Source organism: Diachasma alloeum, unplaced genomic scaffold, assembly GCF_001412515.2.
Source record: "Diachasma alloeum isolate Michigan unplaced genomic scaffold, Dall2.0 Dall_scaffold_00180, whole genome shotgun sequence".
Taxonomy (NCBI): domain Eukaryota; kingdom Metazoa; phylum Arthropoda; class Insecta; order Hymenoptera; family Braconidae; genus Diachasma; species Diachasma alloeum.
The window spans coordinates 3,034,069-3,059,670 of record NW_021680346.1 but is presented as its reverse complement, the minus strand read 5'-3'; the positions used below and the strand labels follow the sequence as shown (position 1 = coordinate 3,059,670).

The window sequence follows — 25,602 nt, the reverse complement described above, 5'->3', positions numbered from 1 at the left end:
AGGGGTCAGCGGTTTGAAATAAGAGACCTCGCTCGTTGCGCCCGAATTCTATGGAATTTTCATTTTTACTGAATGGATATTGATAACTAATCAATTTATATGAGTTTAATGTTTTGAATTCATATAGCCCGCGTTCCCTTTTCTCTCTCAACATAACCCCGCGTGATAGAATGGCAGCTGATGTTGAGTGGGGATGTGAGTGACAAAAATGACTGGTCAAATGACGGTCAATTACCGCGATCATGACGGGTAATTACCATGTCCATAAATCTGACGATTCGGTCAGGAATTCGGAAAATGACCGATTCAATTCTGACGGTCAATTCTCATCTATATAGCTGACACACAGAAATTTTTATTCGGTTACTCGGTGTCGGCAAGGTTGCTGGCGGTCATAGGGACCATACGTCGTCACTAGGGGTCTATGCGATACTAGATAACTAAATTCGTTCAGCAAGCAATTCAGGTGAAGAACTGAGCGAGCTAGATGAGGGAGCCGGTGGCAATTATGAGAATTAAGGAGAGAAGGACTGAAGACGAGCCTCATCCAGCATCCTCCTAATTTAATATGAAGTTTTTGATCAAAAACATAATATATACAGAGATATGTATTTAATTAATTTTGTTGACGTTTATTAAGTTCATGAGTTTATCATGAGTGATCTCGAGTATCGAATTTATGATTGTTTTGTAATTCGTTCCAATAAACATTAACTTTAAATTATGAAATGCGATTCAATTCCTAACTAATGAAATAAAATAACCAAAAATCTGACCGAAAAAATTACCAAAAAGAAAATTACCGTCAATTTGCATTTATATAAAGGAATTTTGGTCATTTTCTCAAATTTTTGACGCTGGTTGTTCATGACGATCATTTTGCATGGGGAATTATCTCGGTGTCAGAAAATGGTCAGAAAACGGTCAATTTTGCCTGACCTGACCGAATTGAAAAATGACGGTCATTTCACATCCCTAATGTTGAGGGATTGTTGGGGGACTTGAAAATAATCACTTCTGGACAGCTGAAGTGCAAATTATTGAAAGTACGTAAATTAATTGAATTTTAATTAGGCTTTATTCTATTAAGATTATTCTGCGTCATCATTTTAATAATTATAGCGTCGAAGAAAAGAGGTGACCCTTGGGATCGTTTAACACTTCTGATTACTTCACTTGACTCTCACGTTTGAACTCTTGACCCTTAAGGTCATTTGACCCTTATGATCACTTTGTTCGTCCCTCCCGTTTGACCCTCAACTCCGTTTGATCCTTATAATCACTCTTTTCCCGTTGAAAAATGATCGAGGCCACAGGTATCTTATAAGAAGTCCACGGAACTAAACATTCGGGAGGCGATAAAAATGCCAAGAGTGGGGGTAGGCCTCGAGCGCGCGGAGCTCGAGGTATCTTATATAAAGCCTCGACTGTACCTATAATTTGAAGACTATTTATACGTTGAAATAACACCTAGCATTCGATCTTTTATTATTTCGTTTCATCAATGTCTTTTTGCTATTCAACACGTCTTCGGATTATTGGGGTAGGAATTATTTAATAATTATGTAACGAAAAAAACGCGTCGAGTTATACACTGGGTTGTAGATGCTATGCCGCGAGCCTGCTCATCGGCCGAAATACTGCACGGTGCTCTGATACATTCGGGAAATTAGAAAACAAGAGTTAAATAATATTAAAATAGTGGTAAAATTCATCAGCTGGGTGGAGCAAAGACATGAGATCTTTTCACTGCAAAAGACGAAGATGAAATACGAATTGTGGATGAAGAATATTCGATACTTTTTTTTATTTTGAAAAATATTTGGAAATCAACGGACATAATCAGTTGATTTAAATCTCTATCTAAATTTCTAATCTCGAAGTTGAAGTTTTTTTCATCATTATTTATGGAAATAAAAATACAGATATCGAGTATTCTTCAATCCATTTTTATATTTTGTGCAAAGTCATTTGTCTCTCTCATAAAACGATAAATAGCATTGCAGTTTTGATTTCATTGTTTATGTGAAACAATTTTGTAGCTGAATCTGTAACATAAGCTCTCCATCTAGCTGTTGAATTTTTTTATACAAAAAAATGTTTGTCTTCGAGGCCTTCCTCATCGATTGTCCAACGATTTCATCAATGAAATCATTGCATTAATGATCGCTCTTGACAGAGGATTATCCGGAAACCCTGGATTATTAAAATATTAATTGATTTCTGATTACGAAAAGTTCTGGCAAAATCCCTAATTTTAAAAATATGTCTGCGTTCTCTGCGAATATTTTTCCAACTTCGAATCCTAGTTTTTTTGTCTGTGAACAATGGAACTAAATTCGTCAAAAATATTTTTCGTTTTCCATTCGTCGTTCTTTCGGCCCGAAGAGCTCATTCACCGTTAATGCGTATAAAACACGAAGCGATGACTAGTAAAAAAATAACTCCGAAGCACGCATGCCGGTATTTTCTCCATTCACATACAGCAATCGTAGTATAAACATTAAAATTATTAAATTAAAACATGCTTCCGAGATTTTCATCCTCACTTATGTACAAAAATTAATGAGAAAAAAATACGGATGTTGGGTTTCAAAGGAGATGCCGTCGTGTGTTGGTCATGAGGGCTGTTGAGTCCCATACGGTGCGACATCTCGTGGACTTCCTCCAGTGGGGCAGTTGGATACCGAGTCTCTGGCATTCGTGGACGTATGCTACGAAGGATTCGCAGTAGCAGTCGTTATTTGGACACTCGCACATGTCTTGGAGGCATGATTTGTAGTACATGGTTGGATTGACTTTCTTGTGACAGGGGTCGAATATTTGAGATCGCAATCGATTGCATAATCTGGAAAAAGATCATTCCCTTTTATAAAGTGACTCATAATATTAAGACGTCACGAATTGATTATTACTAGTTAAGGAACTTCTGCAGTAAGTATATGGGAGTAGAAGGAAATGGACTACAGAGCTGAAATTTTGAGAATATATTCCTTGAGTGATTACAAATATCCTTCCGAAATCTCAAAACGCTGAACCACGTAGATTGTTGAGAAGAAAATATGAAAAATGTGTCATTAACACAGTCTTACGGCACCACTTTTTCAAAAATTACAAAAAAATAATCGACAATGGAATAAAAATCCAAACGCTTCACGAATAGAACCGTATATATTTCAGGAACATATCCCGACAATTTCATTAGCCGTCACCACAGGGATTATTTGTAATTATTGAAAATGTATGGCATAGTTTCGGATTTTAGTTACGTTAGAGTAAACTGGTGGCTGAACATGGCAACGTTGAGGGAAGTTAGAGTGCGCGCGACGGAGGCCATCGTGTGAACTCAGCCAAAGCATATACTACAGATTCTGTAGTACAGTATTGGATTTTATCGGGCCACAAGAATACCAACTGCGACGAACAAAAATGCGTGGTTGTCAATTCTCTCGTGAAAATTTTTATTTGTTAAAAAATTCGGATAAATAATATTTTGGGACAAAAATCATTTGGAATTGGCTAATCATGAATAATAAGTGTAAAGAAACCTAAACGACGAATTTTCAATACACCCGTGAACTTTTCTTCATTTCGGAATCTTTGATATTTTCCCCCATTCCATAGTCCCAAAATTTACTGCGGAAGTTCCTTAACCCACACAACAACATCCAGTGATGGCCAAAAATATTAGATGTTGACAATGTTAAAACGGATTATCTCGTTATATTGTTTAAAGTTGTACTATATTTAACAAATTTAAAATAGTATAAAATTTAATAACTAAATTTTTTCGATTGATGGTGAATAAAATATCTGATACTATTGAAATGTAATTTTTAGTTAACAAGCTAATTCTAAATTTAGATACTTGATTTTCAATTATCCAAATAATCATCAATCTTCTTACCTAAATTATTGTTTAATAGATTATTTCAAAATTTGAATGTACAAATTGATGGTTAATTTAATATTTAAAATTTTCAAGATTTGTGTTAAAAATTGACAACTTCACAATTTAACGGTAATTATGATTGATGAATATGACTATTACCGATAATATCCAAATATTTATGTAAAAAACTCGATCAGCCCGCGCGCTCTGCGCGTATTCTCTACATTACGCGCCTCAGAAATTGATAGGACCGGTGAGACCCTAGAGACTTTCGAAAGTCTCAATGTGAGATCATAAGTCTCAAAATACAGCTTGTTGAATGATTCATTCGTTCCGAAAGTCGAGTCAAACAAGGCTCTTCAAATATGCATTCGTAAACTATTAACGAATGAACATGTGGTGAGACCCAATAAACCGTAGCCTCCAACCAAATCCATTTGTTAACAAAAACCAATCCATTCTATCAGTGTGCGGGAATTATTCACAAACTTCATTTTAAGAACGAATATTATCATTAACTCTACTATTCACCGTATGATATTAACCGTAAAGTCTCATTGATTGGAATTTCGTTCACCAATTTAATCCTTGTTCGAAAAAAAAACACCTTAATAAAATCAATTCTCTCCATCAATCTACGCTACCACGAAACTCCATTTCAAATTCAACATCATGATTGATATTCACCTGTGATCTTTCTTCCCCCTGCACCGTCTCTCCCGATCAACGATAATCGGTTTGATCCTGGTGCATGTTTTCTTCGACCCAACCGCCCAACTCTGCCCAAAGGGATAAGGATCCTGCAGGAGTCGTCCCCTCCTCGTCGTGAAGTCATCCTTCGGCAGGGAATTGAAATTACCACAGAGTCCACACAGCCGTCCTCGATAGGACGTCGGTGCTGACACTTCGATGAAACTAATGCCATCCCACAGCACTTTAATGCCAATTTGCGTTGTGACGAGGATACTGTCAGCGGTTCGATTGATCTCAACTCTGTTTGGCACTCGATAAGGCACTTCAATCTTCATTCCATTCACTTTTACCCTCATTTTCTGACCAAGATTGACTTTCAGATCACCCACCTGTTTCAACAATAGAAATAAACAAAGGATCGTGAAATTATATTGTCCATGCTGTGTGGTTTTTTATTTAACGGGGACAGCTTGAAAATATACGATATTCATTTGCTATTCAATGGGCTTAGCTAACCTTGAGGGCAATTGTCTTGGTCCATGCCGATGACCTCGTTGATCTGGCGTCATTTGTCACTCTTATACTGAATGTGTGACCCAAACAATCGCTCACGAGTTGATACTTGCAGGCACCTTTGAAACTGAAGAATTTACCGTCAAAGGTTCGGTAATGGGGATCACCAAACACCGTGCAAACTCCATCGCCTAGGATAATTATTTATTTCTTAATATGTAAATGTCGGATTTATTTATTGAGGGAGACTCAATAGTCTTTAATTACTTCTTAAATCACAAGCGGACTGTCTACATGTAATTTAACAGTAGTAAATGAATTCAATCGATTACAGTTTCATCATGTGACAAGCGATTCATAACATGTGGCGTCTTTATTGAGAAGAAGAAATAGAGGTAATTGGTGAATATAACTACTCCAAAGAATTTTTCGAGGAAATTGAATTATTTCGTCATTTAACAAGAATTAGAATTGAAATCAACAAGAAAATTGGGTCGGACTCAATTAAGTAAATAACTTGAAGGGGGTGACCGGACCCATAATTGTAGCCTTTGTAGCCATTGGTTAACCCTTAAGTGGTCGCATCGTGAGGGAATCCCCGCCAAATCATACGCAACGTATAGGGCGCTACTGTAGAGCGAGTGAAGTGCTACACGCAGAGAAATTTTTGATAAAAATTATCCTACCGTTCTGTAAAAGTGAATCATGAGTCATCGTTTCCTGATTTATATCCCGAAATTTAGTAAAAATTAATATATGATGATCAAATTTTATTCTACGTTAGAGAAATTTTATCCTGACGCATAATAAATTTTACCCTTCCAGTCCAATAATTTTTATGCAGATAACAACGAAAATTCTAGAACGGTTGGTAAATTTTACCCTACCGGTACAGTCATTTTTACCCCACCGGGACAAAATTCTACCTACCGGTACAGAATTTCTCTAACGTAGAATAAAATTTGATCATCATATATTAATTTTTACTAAATTTCGGGATAGAAATGAGAAAACGATGACTCATGATACACTTTTATAGGACGGTAGGATAATTTTTATCAAAAATTTCTCTCCGTGTAGAAAAGCGCAACCACTTGCGGGTTAAATTCATTTATAGCAACCAGTTTCCGACACAATATACGTCGAAATACGTCAAGATTAATATAAAAACTGTAATATTTGTCTACCAGTAGCCCTAAAAAATTGGAGTTGCCATGTTATCTAATTATCGTAATTAGAGTATATAACTGCTCCAAAGAATTTTTCGAGGAAACTGAAGTATTTCGTCACTTAACAACAAAAGAAATTGAAATCAACAAGAAAAATTGAGTTGGACTCAATAAATAAGAAGTAACTTGACAGGGCGACTGGATCAAATTATGACCTTTGTGGGGTTGATATCAGCTGCGTCCCCGTCGCAAACCCTGGGAAATGCTAAGGGCTGGTGAGGCTTGATACTTTAAGAATAAGTGCTTCACTACACGTTGAATTTATCATCCAAAAAAAATTACTTCTCTCCAGTACAAACCGGTACTTGGAGGAAGTTCACTTTTGAAAAGTTCTAAAAATAGTCATCTCAAGTTCATTTTGTGTCCTTGGGTGAAGTACCACATCTGCCGATCGACTAGAAATGGTACTGGGAAGAAGTAGTATCACTACTTACTGGCAGTACTTTTAGTACTTTTCACAAGTACCAAAGCTACTAGTGAAAAGTAATTTTTCAACTTCTCTCAAGTACTTTTAGGACTTAATTTCAGTACTTCCAATTGATTACTTTATTGAAAAAAGTGAATATTATTACTGAATAGAATGGGCTTTCTTACGCATATTTGTAAATGGAAATGTTCAGCAGAAGATATTTTGTAGGAAAAAATCAATAGATTGCGATTTTTATGGATGCTTTCGAGAATTATTGGTGTGCTTTCCAATCTACAAAATTTCAATTTTGTTGAGATTTTTATGTTTGATGTTGTTATCAACATTTAGAAGTCTTCAAAAAATCATTTTCAATTTCTTTTCAATTTTATTACTCACAAAACAGAAATTATTTGGATTTTTGAACTTTTGACGAAATTGGATTTTTAGAAGAGGTAGAAAAACATTGTGGAGTTCTTATACTCAACTTATATTGAGTTTATTCGGTACTTTTGAAAAGAACCAGCCACGTACTCATTACAAGTAATTTTTTTACTTGTCCTAAGTAACAAAATACTTGTGACAAGTACTGAGCAACATCTCACCAGTACACAAGTACTTGACGCATGATACTAACATCAAGTTGTTTTGTAACTTCGAGGAAGTACACAAATGTGCCTTTTCCCCAGAAACCCCTTGGTACCGGGTACAAGTACTTTTTCTATTGATCAAAAGTAATTTTTTTTGAGTGATATATGAACACCTCATAAATGGAATTTTAAAAAATGCTTTTAGAAGGAAACGCGTAGAATGGGAGGTCTCGTACATCTACATGAGCATCCATGTAACTGTGATGGTTCAACGAGATTGAATTCATTTATAGCAACCAGATACCGACCTTAAATTAAGTCGATATCCTTCAAGCCTAACATATAAACCGTAATATTTATCTATCAGTAAATTGGAAAAATTGGAGTTGTTTTTTAGCCAATTACCGAAATAGACTAGAGAATTTCAAAGAACTTACTTTCAACACAACGCGGACAACACTGTCCCTCAGGATGTTCGAGCCTCGAATTTGGTGGACAGGGAATGTTGAGTGGTGGACACATTGGCATGGCGCATCGCACTTTACCTTGCATGCAGGCGCATGCCTTGCAGGGATCAAGCTTCCAAGATTCGCCATCCTGCCTAGGAGAAATTAGAACGTTTAAACCAACTACCAAAAGCCATGAACTCAAATCGAAGTCACGATCGCTTAGATTCGTGATAGGTCGTTGCAGTATCGAAGTCATGAGAAGAGTGGTGAAGTGGAGAATCATTCACGTTTATCATTATAAAGCTAATTCTACGTTTTCATCGTTGCTTAATTATCTGGTCTACGAAATGATTGACCAAAATATGACATTACGTTTTTGGTTTCTATCGCAATCCCAAAATTACTTAGGTAGACAGACAATTTCTGAGAAGATTATTATATCGCAAGAATAAGTGTCACAAGATGAGTTGATAAAAGGGTTGACGTAGTTTATTAACTAATGATGGAAGGAAGAATATAAGAAAGACGCGTTTTGATTTAGATCTTCTGAGAGAAGACAGTCGTTACTAAGGGACTTCTTGGGATGCTTCAGACGATAGACGAAAACCTTCAACTATCGTTAACGATCGTTGCAGCATAGAAGTTACGAAGAAAGTGGTGAAGATGGAGAATCATTTACGTTCATCATTACGAAGTTGATTCTACCTTTTTCATCGTTGTTTAGATTATCCGTTAATTATTTGATCTGCGAAATGATTGACCAAAATGTGACATTACGTTTTTGGTTTCGATCGCAATCCCAAGATTACTTAGATGGACAGCCAATTTCTGAGAAGATTATTATATCGCAAGAATAAGTGTCACAAGATGAGTTGATAAAATCATTGGGATAGTTTGGTAATTAATGACTGAAGGGTGAATACAAGAAAGATGCGTTTTGATTGAGATTTTCTGTGAGAAGATAGTCGTTACTAAGGGACTTCTTGATAAGCTTCAGACGGTAGACGAAATATCTTCAACTATCGTTAACTGTCGTTGCAGTATTGAACTTATGAAGAGAGTGCTGAAGGTGGAGAGTCATTTGCATTTATCTTACGAAGTTGATTATAAGTTTTCATCGTTGCTTAGATTATCTGTTAATTATCTGATCTGCGAAATGAGTGACGAAATGTGACATTAAGTTTTTGGTTTAGATCGTAATCCCAAGATTACTCAGGCGGACAACCAATTTCTGAGAAGATTATTATATCTGGGGAACAAGTGTCACAAAATGAGTTGATAAAATCATCGGAATATTTTAGTAATTAATAGCTGAAGAATGAATACAAGACACATGCGTTTTGATTGAGATCTTCTGTGAGAAGACAGCCATTACTGAGGGACTTCTTGACAAGCTTCAGACGATAGACGAAATACCTTCAATTATCGTTAACGACGTGGTTTATGAATTAATGAATGAAGGCAGAATACAACAAAGATGCATTTAACTTGAGATCTTTTGCTAGAAGACAGTTGTTACCAAGAAACTTCTTGGCTGAAAAGGTACGTAAAGATACTCGCCCCGTAAGTTCTTCCGCCGTAAGTACACGATGCCCGACTCTCCTCAATAAGTGGACACTGGGGACAACATCGTCCTGGTAATGTCGTCTGATAGTCACTCGTGCACTCGAGAACAGGACACGTTTCCTTCACACAGGAGATCGCTGAATTCATGCAGGAACACTTTGTACAGTGGTCCACGTAGAACTGCGAGCCAGAGTTGTAGACAGCTGTTCCCAGCATACAGGCGCCCTTCGGTGGTGAGAAGAATTCTCTATTCTTTCCTGACATTAGAACAAAGATTGTACCTTTCAGCGCAGTATTAACTTGAAATTATTTATTCCTGTTTCCCTTGAGAACATTTGTTCGTGCTGCCCGATAGGAAATATGTCCCAAGGATGAGACAAATTTGACGTAAACTTTGAGGGTGCAGGTGGCATAGAAGTTATGATCATCTAATAATATGTATGTTCGATGCAATAAAAATAAAACAGGAAACTTTCATGTTCCACAGACAGCATTACATACCTTTGCAATGAGGGCAACACTCTCCAGGCTCATGCACAATACTCGAGACGGGACAGTGAAGCACGGGGCAAGCGTGTTTGGCGCAAGTGAGACGTCCGGAATTACACCTGCATGTCACGCAGGGATCTTCAGTCGTTGTGACAGATCTGTCTGCTGTGACTTTCTGTCCATTCACGTAACATCCGACACATACCGGACAACACTGGCCCGGTGGTGCGGGAATAGGATTCGAGCATGGGGTATAACACCTCAACTTTGATTCGGTTATCACTCCAGCTCTGCAGGTGAGTATTCTACAGGGATCGTTGGGGTCCGTCCACTCAGTTCCTGATGCATGATCGATGCCGTTTCGAATGCACCCTAGACAGTCAACGCACTATATGAAATGTTAAGGTAAAATTATATAGAATAATATATTGCCCGGTGGCTTGCCGCAGTGGGTAAGTTCGTTGCCTCACATGCGAAAGGTTCCGAGTTCAAATCCCGGCCGGGTAGAATGGTGCGATCTCAACCATTTAAAGTCTTGATCATCATCGGAGTATACCCTAACTGGGTCGAAGCGATGTAAAATAACGATAAAAAAAAAGAATAATATATTTTCTTTTTGCGCTGCAACGATTGAAGCCCTCGGATTCGATGCGAAAAAGGGCAAAGGTTGGGGCAGTCAATTCATTGATCTAATCTTATAATTTTTCGTTCCTACTAGGGGGCTACGCCCCCTGCTCGCTCCGCTCGCCAACCCCTATATGCCCCCTACAATCCCTATTCTGATACTTGTGACCCTTAAGGTAACCCTCGTGACCCTCATTTTACTCGTCGAAGCCCTTCATCTGATCAATATGAACCTCATTCTGTCCCTTGTGAGCCTTAATCTGACTCTCGTGACCTTTATTCGGACCCTCATGAGCCTTCTAATCTCTAATCTGTCCCCTATGACCCATAATTTGACCCTCGTGATCCTTATTCTGATGTTTATGACGCTTATTCTGACCTTTGTGACCCTGAATCTAATCCTCGTGACCCTCATTATACCCCTCGTAGCCCTTAATCGGATCAATATGACCCTTATTCTGTCCCTTGTGACCCTCAATGTGACCCTTGTAACCCTTGTTCTGACCCTCATCACCCTGAATCTGGCCCCTATGATATTTAATGTGATCCTCGTGATCCTTATTCTGACGCTCGTGCCCCTTATTCGGAACCTCATGACTCTGCAAATTTGGTAGTCGAAATTAAGACTCTGGAATTCAGGGTCAGAAATGAGAGTTCAGAAAGTAAGGGCCACAAACGTTAAAATAAGGTTCACGAGGGTTATAGTGAGGGTCAGATTAAGCGTCAGAATCAGGGACCAAATAAGGGTCATGGGGGTCATATGGGGGTTGACGAGTGGAGCGAGCAGGGGACGTAGCCCCCTATTATAAAATAAGCTAAACTAAAATGTAAATATAATAGTACATTAGAGTACAAGGGCACAAATTTCGTTTTCGACGAATGTGAAGTTTACAGGCCGAGCCGAAGGCGAGGTCTGTATTCACATTCGTTGAAAACTATTTTATGCCACATCGTGCAGAAGTCGAGTTTGAAGCACGCTGCGCGAAGCGCAGCGCAGCGTGCGATAAACTCGACTTATTGCACGGCGTGCCATAAAATAAGATAAAGTATAATATAAAGTAAGATGAAATATGCAACAAAATAAAATCTAATATAATGCAACACGTCCATTGAAAACTTTACTGAAACGAACCGATAAAAAATTGAATAAAATTTTTTGTTCGTTCAGTCATCAATTTCCGGTTGTAATAAATGAACAGCTCGAATCAGATAAAAATCGACTAATTAATTAATCGAAATTTATTACCACCGATGGGAATACCCGATAGAACGTAACAATGTTACGCTGTCACGTGGGTGACAGACGCCAGTGCGGATAAACCCCAAACGATAGACAATAATCGATGGCTCGCAGAATGGGAAATCGATTGAAAAATCAAAATGAAGCAACGGCCACAGCGTGAAACCGTTTTCACATGGTGGTTGGGACCCATTCACGTCCCATAAATCTCTCCACCGCAATTAACATAATTAATAGTCAACGATAAGCGGTCGCCATAGAGTCGAGAGAGACTGAAACATCTGTCCGCGGCGAAATAAACAATCGCGTTTTGCATTCACGCGGTTTATCGTTGATTTTTTTTAGTGTCATTTTTTTTTTCTTCATTCGATAGATGTTTTTCAGTGCACTCCGAGCTTTGGTGAGAGTGAGACAGTTAATTGTGGGGAATATGGGTGGAGGGGATAACAACAGTGACGGCCTTTGTGCTCGGGAGTGAACAATGATCGAGGGAATTCTCACGGAATTGTGTGTGTGCAATAGCTCCATCGATTGCTTAAATAATTGAAATCAATTAAAAATGAATTCTGCGGTTTTCGGACATTCTGCGATGGTTTTCATGTCAGTAGTCGCATAGAAAAGCCTATCTTTCTAGATAACAATGCAATATAACGTAAATTGTAGTTCATGACACTTGTGAAAGTGCATTGATAATTTATAAATTAAACTTAACTAATTGAAACTCTGCTATTGTATATTATTTATCGTTTTATATTATTTTGTTAAATTGAATTATATTATATTTCTTCTTCAATCAATTGTGTTTGATTTTTTGTGAAAATCCGTGAATAAATCAAATGAAAGCGTGATGCTATATTATATTGAAACTCCAATAAAATCTCAGGAATTCTGATTTTTAAAAAATACAAAATATTTTTAAATATTCTATAAATGAAAACGATAATTATTCCTATCGCTTTCGTCGTTAAACTCGGTCAATTAATTCAGATCATTTTTGTAGTTATCGTGGGTCAACCGACTCACTCAGGAAAATTTACGACTAATATGAAATGATTGTTTATTTATTATTAATTTGGAAGGGATTGAAAGATTTATTCTTGGTTTTGTGATTAATAGCTTGGTTTAATTCAAGACTTAAATAAGTTTCAATTGGATGTATTATTTGAATTTGGTTTGAATTTGTTATTATTCGTTAGTTGTTTTAAATATAATTTGAGGCATTATTTGGCGAAAAGAACGAGGATACTTGTAATTTTAAGTTTGGATTTGCAGTGAAAACAAGCGCGATGAATTGATTTAGTAACAATAATAGTTTGGAATTCAATGACACGGAATAAATGTTTGATATAAATTTGAGTTGAATTGACGTTGATTCACTTGAGTATTTACCGAGACCGAGCAATTAATTTAAATTTTCGATAGATTGAATGTTTTGATAGTTTTCCCTTTGCGTATGGCTACGACAGCCGTCAGGTAGTAAAACCCGGGTACAAGGGTCTCATTGCAGGAGCATTTTCAAGTTTTCTGTTTTTAGCTGTAGTTTCCCTGAACAGAAGGATATACTAGAGTTTTTCTCTGGCGCTGGAGGCGGTAAATACTCAAATGTAACATTTTGTGTTGATATTTGGTAGCTTTAGAACAACAGATCCATGATATTTGTTGGAAATTGACAATTTGGAACTTTTCGGGAATACTTTCAAGATAATGAATTCAATATTCTATTCTATGATGAAACAATTACCTACATTTGCAATTAACATCAGGGCATACCTTTGCATCGATCACAGCATTCATCATCCCTCGCCTTCAGAAGGGTGTAACATCCCTCAATACTCGGACACTGCTGCTGCAAACACTCCACAAACCCATTCTGAAAATTGCAAAAAAAAATGAACATACGTTATTTTCTGGTGTAAAAACAGAAATAAATTTTTTTTCCTTCATACACAGCGAATTTATTCTCTAATTCGCTCCGTCTTTTTCATATCACCCATAGAATATGTTTATTCATCCGCACCGCGGGACCGAATTTATGAGATATACACATTTTCCCCTTCGAATCGTGTCTATGGTGGAAAAAAATAGTAGACCCAGAAGTTCGAGTTGAAAAAATAAACATCTCGAGGTCGAGGCGCGTATAAATATTCCTCAGCGTTGGGTAACGAGTAAAATATTCCCTCCATAATATATCATCACTCCTTTTATTCTATTTAATCTCAATGCCCTCTGCGCATCCCAGTTTGTAGAGCACCTCGATGAACTTACTTCCTCCATAATAGTCGAGTCACTTTTCTTATTCTCTTTCTCAAGCTGCATTAACCACATTTTCGCGGTTTTTTCCCCCGCCAGGTCTAGTCTCGATGTTTATGAGGGAAATAAGACGACTGAATTATAGCGGGTATTATCCGGAATTTACTTCAGCGTTGTCCGTGTTAATTCGCTTTGATTAATTGGAGGTGAGTCGCTAAGTGATGTTTGAATTAGTTGGGGCGATTGTTTTGTTGAGGTCTTGAGTGACTAGACAGGACGCGCGCTGATCTATCACCTCATGTATTTGTGAGGAGCTTCCCTTTCCTCATTCAAATGTCAAATGTATCGGATTTCGTGCACGGAGAGATAGGACAGGTGGATTCCAGGGGTAAAATTGCAACTATTCGGAGTGTCGGGAAAATTTTTTAGTCATGATTACAATAATATTAAAATTCACTCATTACTAGTTTTGTATTTCAAGAAAATTGATTAGGTACACTGAGAGAAAAATAAACACGTTGTCAAACAAGTGTTGTTTGGACTAACAAAATCGCTAGTTGCAAATTGCCAAAAAAGAATTTGTTTGGTTGGAATTTGAAAGTCTCAAACATGAATAATTGTTCTGCTTTCAACAGCAACGAAATATTTGGCTCAAGAGGCGGATAATTCACACCAGACGGTGCCTTTCAGGATGAAAATATCTCATATAGAGGAAAATTTATCAGTAGTAAATATCACTAGTGCTTCAAAATTGTCGTATATTTTCCGATAGCTTCGTTGCCTAGGAACGATTGTGTTAAATTTTACAGGTTTAAAATCCCGAGTGCGAAGCATGAGGGATTTTTCTGCAACCCACTTTTTTGTTTATCTGTCACACAGAATATTAAACGTGAAGTGCGTTGAAAGATGAGAAACATTTGAAAAGCTACTAGTGAATTTTCGTTGGAAATTTTTTAGAAATTTCCGAAGTAAAACTGTTTGACAGCCTCAAATACTGCGCTCTGATTGGCTGCGATCCGAGTGAGAAAAATAATCAATAAATATTTTATCCCTAAGTTACAAGATTTCTATCATATCATTATTACTGTTTCATTTAAGAGTTCATTTCTTGTCTGTGATTATTAGACAGTCGAAAAGAAAAACTACTATCCCTTGTTTCGCATAAAACAAATATTTTTCGGGAGCAAAATACGTATGGGAGTATCGAATAACGAAGGAGTAGTGCTAGAATAGTATATTACGTGCTAAGGCGGAGAAGTGCTGAATTCAACGCTGGTGGAGTACAGGCGCACGAGGCACGTGAGTCGGAGANGTGTACAGAGAATGAAATTTTTTTTGAAATACTAAATCTATTTTTGCGACAATATTTTTTTATTCCGGCGCACTCTCTGCATGTTTGACACAAAAAAATCCTATTTTTGATCATTTTCAAAAAACCATTTTCTTGGCACAAGTAAGACTTGTTTGAGAAGAGTGTATGAGATGTCAATTAGGGAGGTTATGGCAACCTGAGTATAGAGACGCCACCGCAAGGTGTCGCAGTAGCGAAATACAAACGCCAACGACTCTCCATCTGTATCTCTACATCTAGAAGAAAAGGCATAACTGGGGGAATGACTCAATGAGGTCTATCTTGGAATTCCAATTTAAATGGATCTACCCACACGGAAAAATTAATATTTTGAAAAATATATTGAAAAATATCTTAAATTAGCCCAATGTATATTTAAAATATATATAAAATATATGCAATTGGTTATATATTTTTAACCGTGTTATATATATTTTTTATATATTGTTGAGGGGGGTACACTGTTAAAAATTTTCTCCTGAATTTTCCGTGCCAAAATCAGGAAATTTTTATCGTTGTCAAATTCCCTTGAAATTTCAGGAAACCTTGTCATTGAAAAATCAAATATTCCATTGATTTTCTGTTCAAACGATCTGGGATTCAATAAAAAACTTGATTTTTCAATTATTCTCTGAGAATTCTGAAAAATCAGGAAAATTCAGGCAAAAATTGAAAATTCATGTCATTTTGTTTGCGAATCAAGTTGTAAAATTTCTATTTCACTCCCGCTAAAAACTCATGAATTTCCGTGAATTCTACTTAAAACTTGGAATTTTATAACCATTTCTTCCTTAAATTCTATTCAATGACACTCTAATGAAATTTACTATAAGAACTTCTTTACTATAATATCTTATCGTTACTATAATATATTTGATAAGGTATTCAATTCCTTCCGCATGAAAACACTACACGGAAAAAAAGTTGGATAAAAATTACCTAGAAAATCGTGGCAAATTTTACTGTGGATAGTCATATCTATAAATCATAATTACTGTTAAATTCTGACCCCATCATTTAGTTAATATTACTCTCAATTTTTTAAATATTTTATTAACCAATAATTTAGGTAGTAAGATTGCCAATTATTCGATCAATCCATAATCCTCCTCAAGAAATTGGAATTATTTACTGAATGAAAAATTTTCAATTTCATATTATCAAATATTTAATTCATCATTAATTTGAAATTTTAAGTTAACAATATCAAACTATTTTTAAATTTTGGTAAATACATTTAAACCTTTATCAAGCTAAGTCACATATCCTTTTAATATCGATGAAATTTAATATTGATAGCTATCCCGGCTGTAAGAAAGATAATCGTGGAGCGAAATGTAATTCAATGAAAAAAAACCTGTTTGTGGAGGATATTTTACGATTCGATCGACAAAAAAATCATGCTCCGTTACAGAAAAATTTAATAAGTTAACTAATGATGAATAATTTCCTTCTACAGTGTTCACCATACAACTTAACATTTTATATTAATTAATGTTCAGGTGAAATATTTTTTTTCTCAGTGCATGTTGAAATTTCCCTCTTTTATAGATGACTTCGAAATTTAATGTGCATATTCATTGAAAGTAAAAGCAATTTCAATTTTCATTAAAAAAATTGTCATTTCAAAATGTATGGGGGTTGGTCTTGGAATGTTACATTGTTCTTCGCACTTCATCACTTCTTTTTGCATTCTTTCAAGTCTAATGCTCAAGTCAAATTTACATTTCCTTCAATGGGCTGTTCTCTATTCATGATTTGCTCGCGGTTTTGTCAACGATTGCCACTTGTTGCATGACATTTTTGTTTCATTAGAGACATTTTTCAATTACCGTAGCCGCACGAATGCGAAAATTCTCAGAAATTAATTACAAACAGTCATTTGCACTCGAATTTTGGATAGCATCTGACGAATCAATTGAATAAGTCAAGTAATGATGGATAATTCCTTTCTGCAGTGTTCACAATACAAATTAACGAAAAAACTCTAGATAACTACACCGAAATCCTACGTGAACAGTTCAGCGACGAAAAAAACCGCGGTGTTGACCACCGGAGGAATTCGTAATCATCTTCTCGAAGGGAATGAGACAAAGAAAGAGAGGAGGAAACGTTTCTGCAGTCGTCGGGATGATTTCTTGCTCGTCAAAGCCCCTTCGTTAATTATCGACTCGCGCCCAAGAGGCAAGAAGAGTCGACGGAGACGATGCGGAGAGTCGAGGGCATCACACTTTTTTTTCGATATTTTTCTGCTGAGCGTGCGGGACGGAGGGGAAAATTGAGAAAATGGGTGCACGCGCACTCTGGTAACGTGATCACGTCGTGTCTGCGGTGTATTCGTATTAATATTCGTGTAAACGTGAGTGAAATGTATGGGGAGAAAGAGGTGAGGCATTAGTAGGTATGAAGACAAGCGGAGGGGAATTGAAGATGGAAAGTATTCAATTTTATATACTCATAGGTGCATTATAAAACTGAATGATACATAGAAAATGAGTGGACAATTGCATTTTTTATCAATGAATACAGTTATTGTCGCCAATAAATTAGCAATTTGCTACCGAATGGGTTCTCCTTTTTTTTAGTTTTTATTTTACTACAGCCGAAGCTTCATATAAGATACCTCGAGCTCCGAGCGCTCGAAACCTACTCCCACTCTCGGCACTTTTATCGCCTCCCGAATGTTTAGTTCCGTGGGCTTCTTATAAGATACCTATGACAGAAAAAGAGTGATTATAAAGATCAAGCGGAATTGAGGGTCAAACGGGAGGGACGAACGAAGTGATCTTAAAGGTCAAATGACCTTAAGGGTCAAGAGTTCAAACGTGAGAGTCAACTGAAGTAATCAGAAGGGTTAAACGATCCCAAGGGTCACCTCTTTTCTTCGACGCTATAATTATTAAAATGATGACGCAGAATGATCTTGATAGAATAAAGCCTAATTAAAATTCAATTAATTTACGTTCTTTCAATAATTTATACTTCAGCTGTCCAGAAGTGATTATTCTCAAGTCCCCCCAACAATCCCCCAACATCAGCTGCCATTCTATCACGCGGAGTTATGTTTAGAGAGGAAAGGGAACGCGAGCTATGCGAATTCAAAACATTAAACTCGTATAAATTGATTAGTTATCAATATCCATTCAGTAGAGATGAAAATTCCATAGAATTCGGTCGCAACGAGCGAGGTGTCTTATTCCAAATCGCTGATTCCTATTTTTCTCCTCTCTATAAGCGTGCGTAGTGGGGTATACGGATCCCCGGAGTTCCACTCTTCTACTGTCCCTAAGGTATCTTATATAAAGCCTTGACTGTATTATTAATTGAAATGTCATCAAAATTATGCGTATTATCTCGTTCTGTCAACCAATTCTATATTCAGACCCTCTCGAGACTCGGATTCGTTTTCAGTCCGGGTTTAATCAAGGTTCAATCAAAGTTTAATCAGTGTACAGCCGGGCTTTAATCAGGGTTTATTCAGGATTTACCCGGTGCTTAACTCAGGTTCTGTCAGTAGTTAGTCGGGACCATGAATCAATATGAATAAGTATTTAACATAATAGACTGGTACCTGAGTTTAATAGAGATAGAGATTTTGATATAAGAAGCTCATAACGGTATTGTGTAACTTGATAAGCAATGATGCTGTTCTCACCATTTTTCAACTTGATTAAGAAGACATTGAAATATACTTTTCAAGCCCTGATTTAATTGCTATTACTGATGATTCTTTCAGTAATCATGAAAAAATCGATTTTCTCTTTCAAATCGCATAAACAATGTGCGATAACTCAACGAATTATGCGACCCCATCATATTCTGATAGAATCAAGAGGGCATTGTTATCAATTTTTTGCGGTTTTGAAAAGATATCAATTGTTTCGAATCTCTATAAAATCTTGAAGATGTCTTAATATACCGTAAATGAAGACGTCTTCAAGACACGAGTTTTCACAGTGACATACAAGTCAAGCACTATGTGTCAAGTCGTATTCCTAACATCACAAGGGTCAAATTCCGGTAGATTAAATGATTTCATTCGCCCTCATCGTGATTTCAAATTGATTCAATCAAGGAGTGGTAGCAAAACAAGAAAATGAGAAGAAATAAGAAGAAATAATGAGACAACAGCCGTCGCCTACTTATCTGACCCAGCTTGGTTCATTGACTCGTCACGTTTCCAATCTCATCACGAAGAAGGGGGTAATGCTGAACTCTCCTCAGTTCAATTATGCTGTATGTGAGAAAACATTGGAAAGTACATGTGCAAACAAATGCACTATCCGTTGTTTTTCCGCTCTCAACTGGGCAAGCCAACCCGCGCGCACGCTGTGACATAATTATTTGTTATTATTAAACCTCAACCGGGGGATCAAGCGGACGACGATCTTCGGACGCGATCGATCATAAAATGAGGGAGGGAGTGTGCCACAGCAGAACTGATCGGCTTTCAATATCATTTCTGTTGTAAAAATTATTTAGGATATTGGAACGAGTGATAGATAGTCCAGGGAGTGTCTGCGTGCGTACGGAAAAATTTCATAGAAAAATCTAGAGAATTCGCGGAAAAATGCTGATGAATTTCTTTTCAATTTTCTATTAGGTTTTGGCCGATTCTATTAGAAATTCCACAGCTCATATTTTCAGTTTTTTCAATTTAATTTTCTTAATAAAAAAGTATTTTGAAGAAAAATTTTTTTGTAAGATTTTTTTTTAAGAAATAGAGTGGAACAAACTTGGGAAATTCATGTTGAGGAGTTTTTAAAGAAAATATCTCGATAGAAATTATCGATAAAATTCGACTTTTTTTTCTACGAACTGGATTCTGGATTCTGTTGAATATTTTTCATAAAAAAATCGCAGTCACGCTGAAAAAATTTCCAATGGGAAATATTCTATAGAAGAAGTTAATAGAATTATATTTTTCTATAGAACTCATTGGATTAAGATATTTTCTACAGACATTTCTGGGCTTAAATTTTCCCATTTTTTGCTTCAGTTCTTCAATGAAGAAACAAAAAAAATGAGCGAAAAATCTTGGAAAATTCATGTCGAGGGCTTTCTATAGAAAATATCTTGATAGAAAGAATTGTATAGAAAGATAAAATTCTTTTTTTTTCTTTGAACTGGATTCTGTTGAATATTTTTTAATAAAAAAAGCGCCAGTAAAACTATCGAAATGTTCAGTGAAAAATATTTGACAGAAAAAATCTTATTCTATTAAGATATTTTCTATAGAAATTTCTCGGCGTAAATTTTCCAAGTTCTTTGTTTAATTTTTTTAATGAAAAGACGAGAAGAATAGAGTGAAAAATCCTAGAAAATTCATGTCGAGGACTTTCTATAGAAAATGTCTTCTATAGAAAAAGTTGTGTAAAAACATAAAAATTTACTGTTTTTCTATTGCACATTTTCCAGTAGCAAAATCGCAGAGTTTGTAGTTTTATTTTCGTAAAACTACAGAAATTTTCAACAGGAGTTCAATAGAAGTCTAATAGAATTCCCCATAGAACACTGAGAGAAAAAATTAGCTCTGCCAAAAAATCATATGTTCCACGTGAGAATATTTGATGGAGTGGAACAGATTTACTTGAGGGAAATTAATCAACTTGATGGAAGGAAATTTAATATCTTTCACAAAAATTAAATTTTGTCGTGATCATCATAAATATCCCTAGAATAATTCGAACTGTTGGCAGGAAAGAATATAATCTATTGTACGACAATCATTTGATCTGAGACAACTCCATAGGTTTATACCATAGAAAGAATACATTGACGAGGAACGAATTTTTTTTTCCCAAAAAAAATTGTCTCCTCGAAATTATCAAGTTTTTCCAATAACACAGTTTTCGGCAAGAAAATTGCAGTTTCATCTTGAAATTATCATTTGTTCCATAGAAATTATAAGTGTTTATTGGACATAGATACACTACTCAATAACATTCACTTGATAAAACCGGAGCCTCATATAATCTCTGTAGAACGAATGTATTTACCCGAAAGACATAAAAAAGTCTCACAAGAACAATTACAATTACGAAAATTATCATGTTTTGGTGGAAACTTTCTTTTTGTCCACAAGTAAATTGATTCAACACGACCGAAGATCTCTTCAGGGGAGCATATAATTTCTTGATGGAGCATAATCTCTGGTAATCCTTTAAAAATGTTTTGTGCTGCTGCTGGGGAATACCTCGCCCCTGCTCTTTGTTTCCTTCGATGCACTTTCATCTTTCGATTTAATGCCAAATTCACTTCCGTCTCATTCGTACTCTCCCGTGCGTACTTGCACTCAAGTTAATTCTAGTCCAAGGACTATATGGCGCACACCTACACTGCCAGCTTTATGTTTCAATGTTTCTTTTTTGTTTAAGCTATGTTTGAATAGAACGGATGACACACTGGGTATACCCCGTGATCACCCTGGCCCTCAGACGTGCGGTTATTTATATGCGGATGAAGTGGTTTGTAGATAATGAATTTCGCATTCAAACTCGTCATCGTGAGGCAAATATCGTCATAAACGGAGGTAGGGACATTGGAAGATGGTGCCATTGTTTTATTAATTGTTCATGGGAAGGTCTGATTATGTATTCACAGAGAAAAAAGTTTATGGGTTAAAGGAGAGCATTCATATGGGATAAAGTTCAAGATTGATTGAACATTAATTCAACATTAATTGAGTCAAGGCGTTGGGTGATGGACTTTTAATAACAGGCGGTATGAATTGCGTTGAGATGGAATTGTGAATTTCAGAAACAGTTTAGAAATACGAGTAGATTAATTTTGAAATATGAAAAATTATCAATTCAACAAATTAAACAATTAAGAAAATTCACTTTCTTAAATTGATAATTATTCATATTTCAAAAACTAAAATATGTATCCAAATTGGAATTTTCTTAATTTGAGAATGGAAATTCTATTGAAATGGTCAAAATTGTGATTTAAGTACAATTATACTAGGTTTAATTAGAGAATGCTGAAAATGAGAACTTTTTTGTGAAATTTTTTACAAAAATCTTGAAACGAGCTTTTCGTAAAAAAAATCGAAATTTCATTGGATTTTCAAATGGAATTTCAAATTTCACATTTCTTTCTCTTCTAAAGAAATTTGTTTTTTTATTCCTGACAATGAAATAATTTTTTAATGGAAACTAGAAATGTTTTTCCTATTTTGATTAATTAATTATCTTTTTTCTGTAATTGGGCTTCATAATTTCCTCAACTCCGGTAGAAATTCTCAATTGAATATTTTATCAAGTGACAATTCCACTGAAATGTCAACGAATTTCGTCATTATAAAATTCAATAATTGATGAAAAATTCAGTGAAAACTGTAAATTTCAGTTTAATTTTCCGTGAAAATTGAATTGAAATTAGAAAAATTAGGTAAATGTATTTTGGAATTCTTCACTTAATCGAGAATTCACAATTCATTCAATTTATTCAATTAATTAAGTCCTGAATATTCACATTTTAATTTAAAATTCAGACAATTACATAATTTTTCCCAGAAAAAGTCAGAATTTCATTGCATTTTCAGATGCAATTTCAAATTTCACAATTCTTTCTCTTCTAAGAAAATTTAACTTTTTTATTCTTAGCAATTAAATAATTTGGTATCATTAATTATAATTGACAATGCCAGTCCCTGGTCATAACACTTTTCTGAATCACGAATGTAAATATTTCACGCACAACTCATCCTCCAATTGACGATATTGTAATCAATTGGATGAATCAGATGAGTTAATAGAGTGGATGAGTGCAATGGAAAAATTTCGTATACCAAATACTCGAACTTCCCCCGTTGAAATCGAACAGATGATTTATTGGATGTTGAGTCGGGGTTAATCAACCGAATTGTTAATTAAGAAAATCGTAAATCAATCGGTGGATGTAATTAAAACACGCGATATTGACTCACAAGGTAGAATGGATGAAATTGATCGAACTGGAGATAACAGAACAGCTTAATCGTCGGAAAAATCAAAATATTCCTTCCAGCTTTCTCGTTATACTGCAGCTGTGATTTATAGGACTATAATTCAATTAAATTCAGTGATTTATTGCGAGACTAATTCTCTCAGTGGGTATAATCAAGATGTTTTATTCTGACTCACTTTTTAAAAAATTGTGATACAAAAATGCAAAACGAGTAAAACAAGAGGACAACTGCATTTTTTTATAAATGAGTATGGTTATTGTTACTAATAAATTAGCAATTTGTTTCTGAATGGGTTCTCTTTTTTAAATTCTTATTTCACTATTCTCTTCTTCTATTTTTTCATGGCACAGTACTATCATCAATTGAAATGTCATCAAAATTTTGCGTATTATGTCGTTCTGTCAAGTAATTCTACATTCGGACCCTCTCAAGACTCGAATTCGTTTTCAGTCCGGGTTTAATCAAGGTTCAATCAAGGTTTAATCAGTGTATAGCCGGGATTTAATCAGAGTTTATTCAGGATTTAGCCAGAGTTTAACCCAGGTTCTATCAGAAATTAGTCGGGACTATGAATCAATATGAATAAGTATTCAACATAATAGACTGGTACCTGAATTTAATCGAGATCGAGATTTTGATATAAAAACTCATGACGGTATTGTGTAACTTGATAAGCAATAATGCTGTTCTCACCATTTTTTAACTTGATTAAGAAGCCATTGAAATATACTTTTCAAGCCCTGATTTAATTGCTATTACTGATGATTCTTTCAGTAATCATGAAAAAACCGATTTTCTCTTTCAAATCGCATAAACAATGTGCTGCAACTCAACAACGAATAGTGCGACCCCCATCATATTCTGATAGAATCAAGAGGGTACTGTGATCAATTTTTTGAACCATGATTAATTCCATTTTAATAACAATTTTTTGAGTGATGGTTGAAAAATTGATTTATGGAAAAATATCATTTTTTTCGAATCTGTATGGAAATTGGCTATTGGCCAGTCGCCATACAAAAAGGTTATTATGAAAATGTCGCTATCCCCCTTAATTTCGGAAATATTTCTAAAAAAACTCAAGGAAACTACTGAATTGGTGCCAATGAATAAAGTTTATTAAATTCTGTATTCATGGAAAAAGTCATGATTTTCGATTGATTCTTGATGAGAAATTTTCGACAGAAAATTAAGAAAAAAGACCAGATATATTGTATAGACGACATCTAAAAATCGCATATTCCGACTTTCTAGACTATATTTATCTACCCCAACACAAAAAATTGGAAACTTAAATTTGCGCGATTACGAAGTTTCCCTTTTGAAGCAAAAATAAATAAAGTACGTGGCAAAACCAGTCACCTAGAATGTCTAGAATGCATGTCTCAATGTCTTAATTTTATCCACTAAAAACACTGAAATTTGGGGACACAATGATCTTCAAAAAGCGGAAAAAAATATCTCATCACGAGACACTATTTTTTAAACATGCATTTACCTTGCAAATGCAGTTGAAGCACTTTGTGTTGACTCTTGGTATTTTGTCGACGGTGAAGTCCTCTCCCTCGACGTCACAGGTCTCGCGACTACCTGAAAATACCAAAAGCTTGGATCAATTAATCAACTAATCAATTAATCGCGAGTTCAAAACAGTAGATTGGAGCAGATTCATGAGAAAGGAATTCCAAATCACGCGTTGTTTTCATGCTCGATTTAACCTCATCCCCATTATCTCCGCAGATAGAACTATCAGTAATTGAATAAGCCCCGAATATTTGATACATCAGATGTGGGTTACCACCGCGATGTCCGGTTGCCGTCCCAAAATACCCCGAAATTCGTATTTCGTGACAAATGAGGGGCATTAATCGCGGAGGAGTGCGCAAGCATTGTTCCCTCTAAGTGGCATCATCTAAAAATTCTCCGGACATCATCCCCCTAATATTAACACGTTGAGACGAATATAATATTCTCACAAATATGATATTTTTACTGAGATTGATTAAAATATTTATTTGAAATTTTTTCTATTCACTTCATTAATTTTGTTAATCTACAAATCCATTTGTTTTTGCTAGACTTGGTCAAAATTTTTATCAAATGAGATTTTAAGGAATTTTTGTTGTTGCGAATTCACAATTTCATGTCAATTATTCCACAAAAATAAAGAGAAATGGAGAAAATTCAGATAAATTCATTCATGAATCTTTAGTTAATTAAAAATTCAGGATAATTATGTTCTCAATAATTATTTTTAATAGCCTTTTTTCTGCACAATAATTTGGAATGTCGTTGAATTTTCGGAGAGTTTTGAAATTTCACTTTTCCCTTAAATAAAACTCAATATTTCCTAAAA

General features: G+C 35.5%; 1 protein-coding gene across 1 annotated transcript in view; it reads right to left on the bottom strand.

The window, feature by feature from the left end:
• Positions 1–1,355: 1,355 nt before the first annotated feature.
• LOC107043770 (BMP-binding endothelial regulator protein) overlaps positions 1,356–25,602 on the bottom strand; it is a 60,800-nt gene continuing 36,553 nt past the window's right edge. Inside the window, exons 3-10 of the mRNA XM_015265394.1 lie at positions 24,745–24,836; positions 13,462–13,561; positions 9,840–10,199; positions 9,329–9,595; positions 7,761–7,952; positions 5,102–5,289; positions 4,580–4,974; positions 1,356–2,848 (exon numbers count right to left, since the gene is read on the bottom strand). Of these exons, the coding sequence (XP_015120880.1) occupies positions 2,593–2,848; positions 4,580–4,974; positions 5,102–5,289; positions 7,761–7,952; positions 9,329–9,595; positions 9,840–10,199; positions 13,462–13,561; positions 24,745–24,836 (1,850 nt within the window). The 3' untranslated portion in view covers positions 1,356–2,592. The remainder of the gene's footprint in view (positions 2,849–4,579; positions 4,975–5,101; positions 5,290–7,760; positions 7,953–9,328; positions 9,596–9,839; positions 10,200–13,461; positions 13,562–24,744; positions 24,837–25,602) is intronic.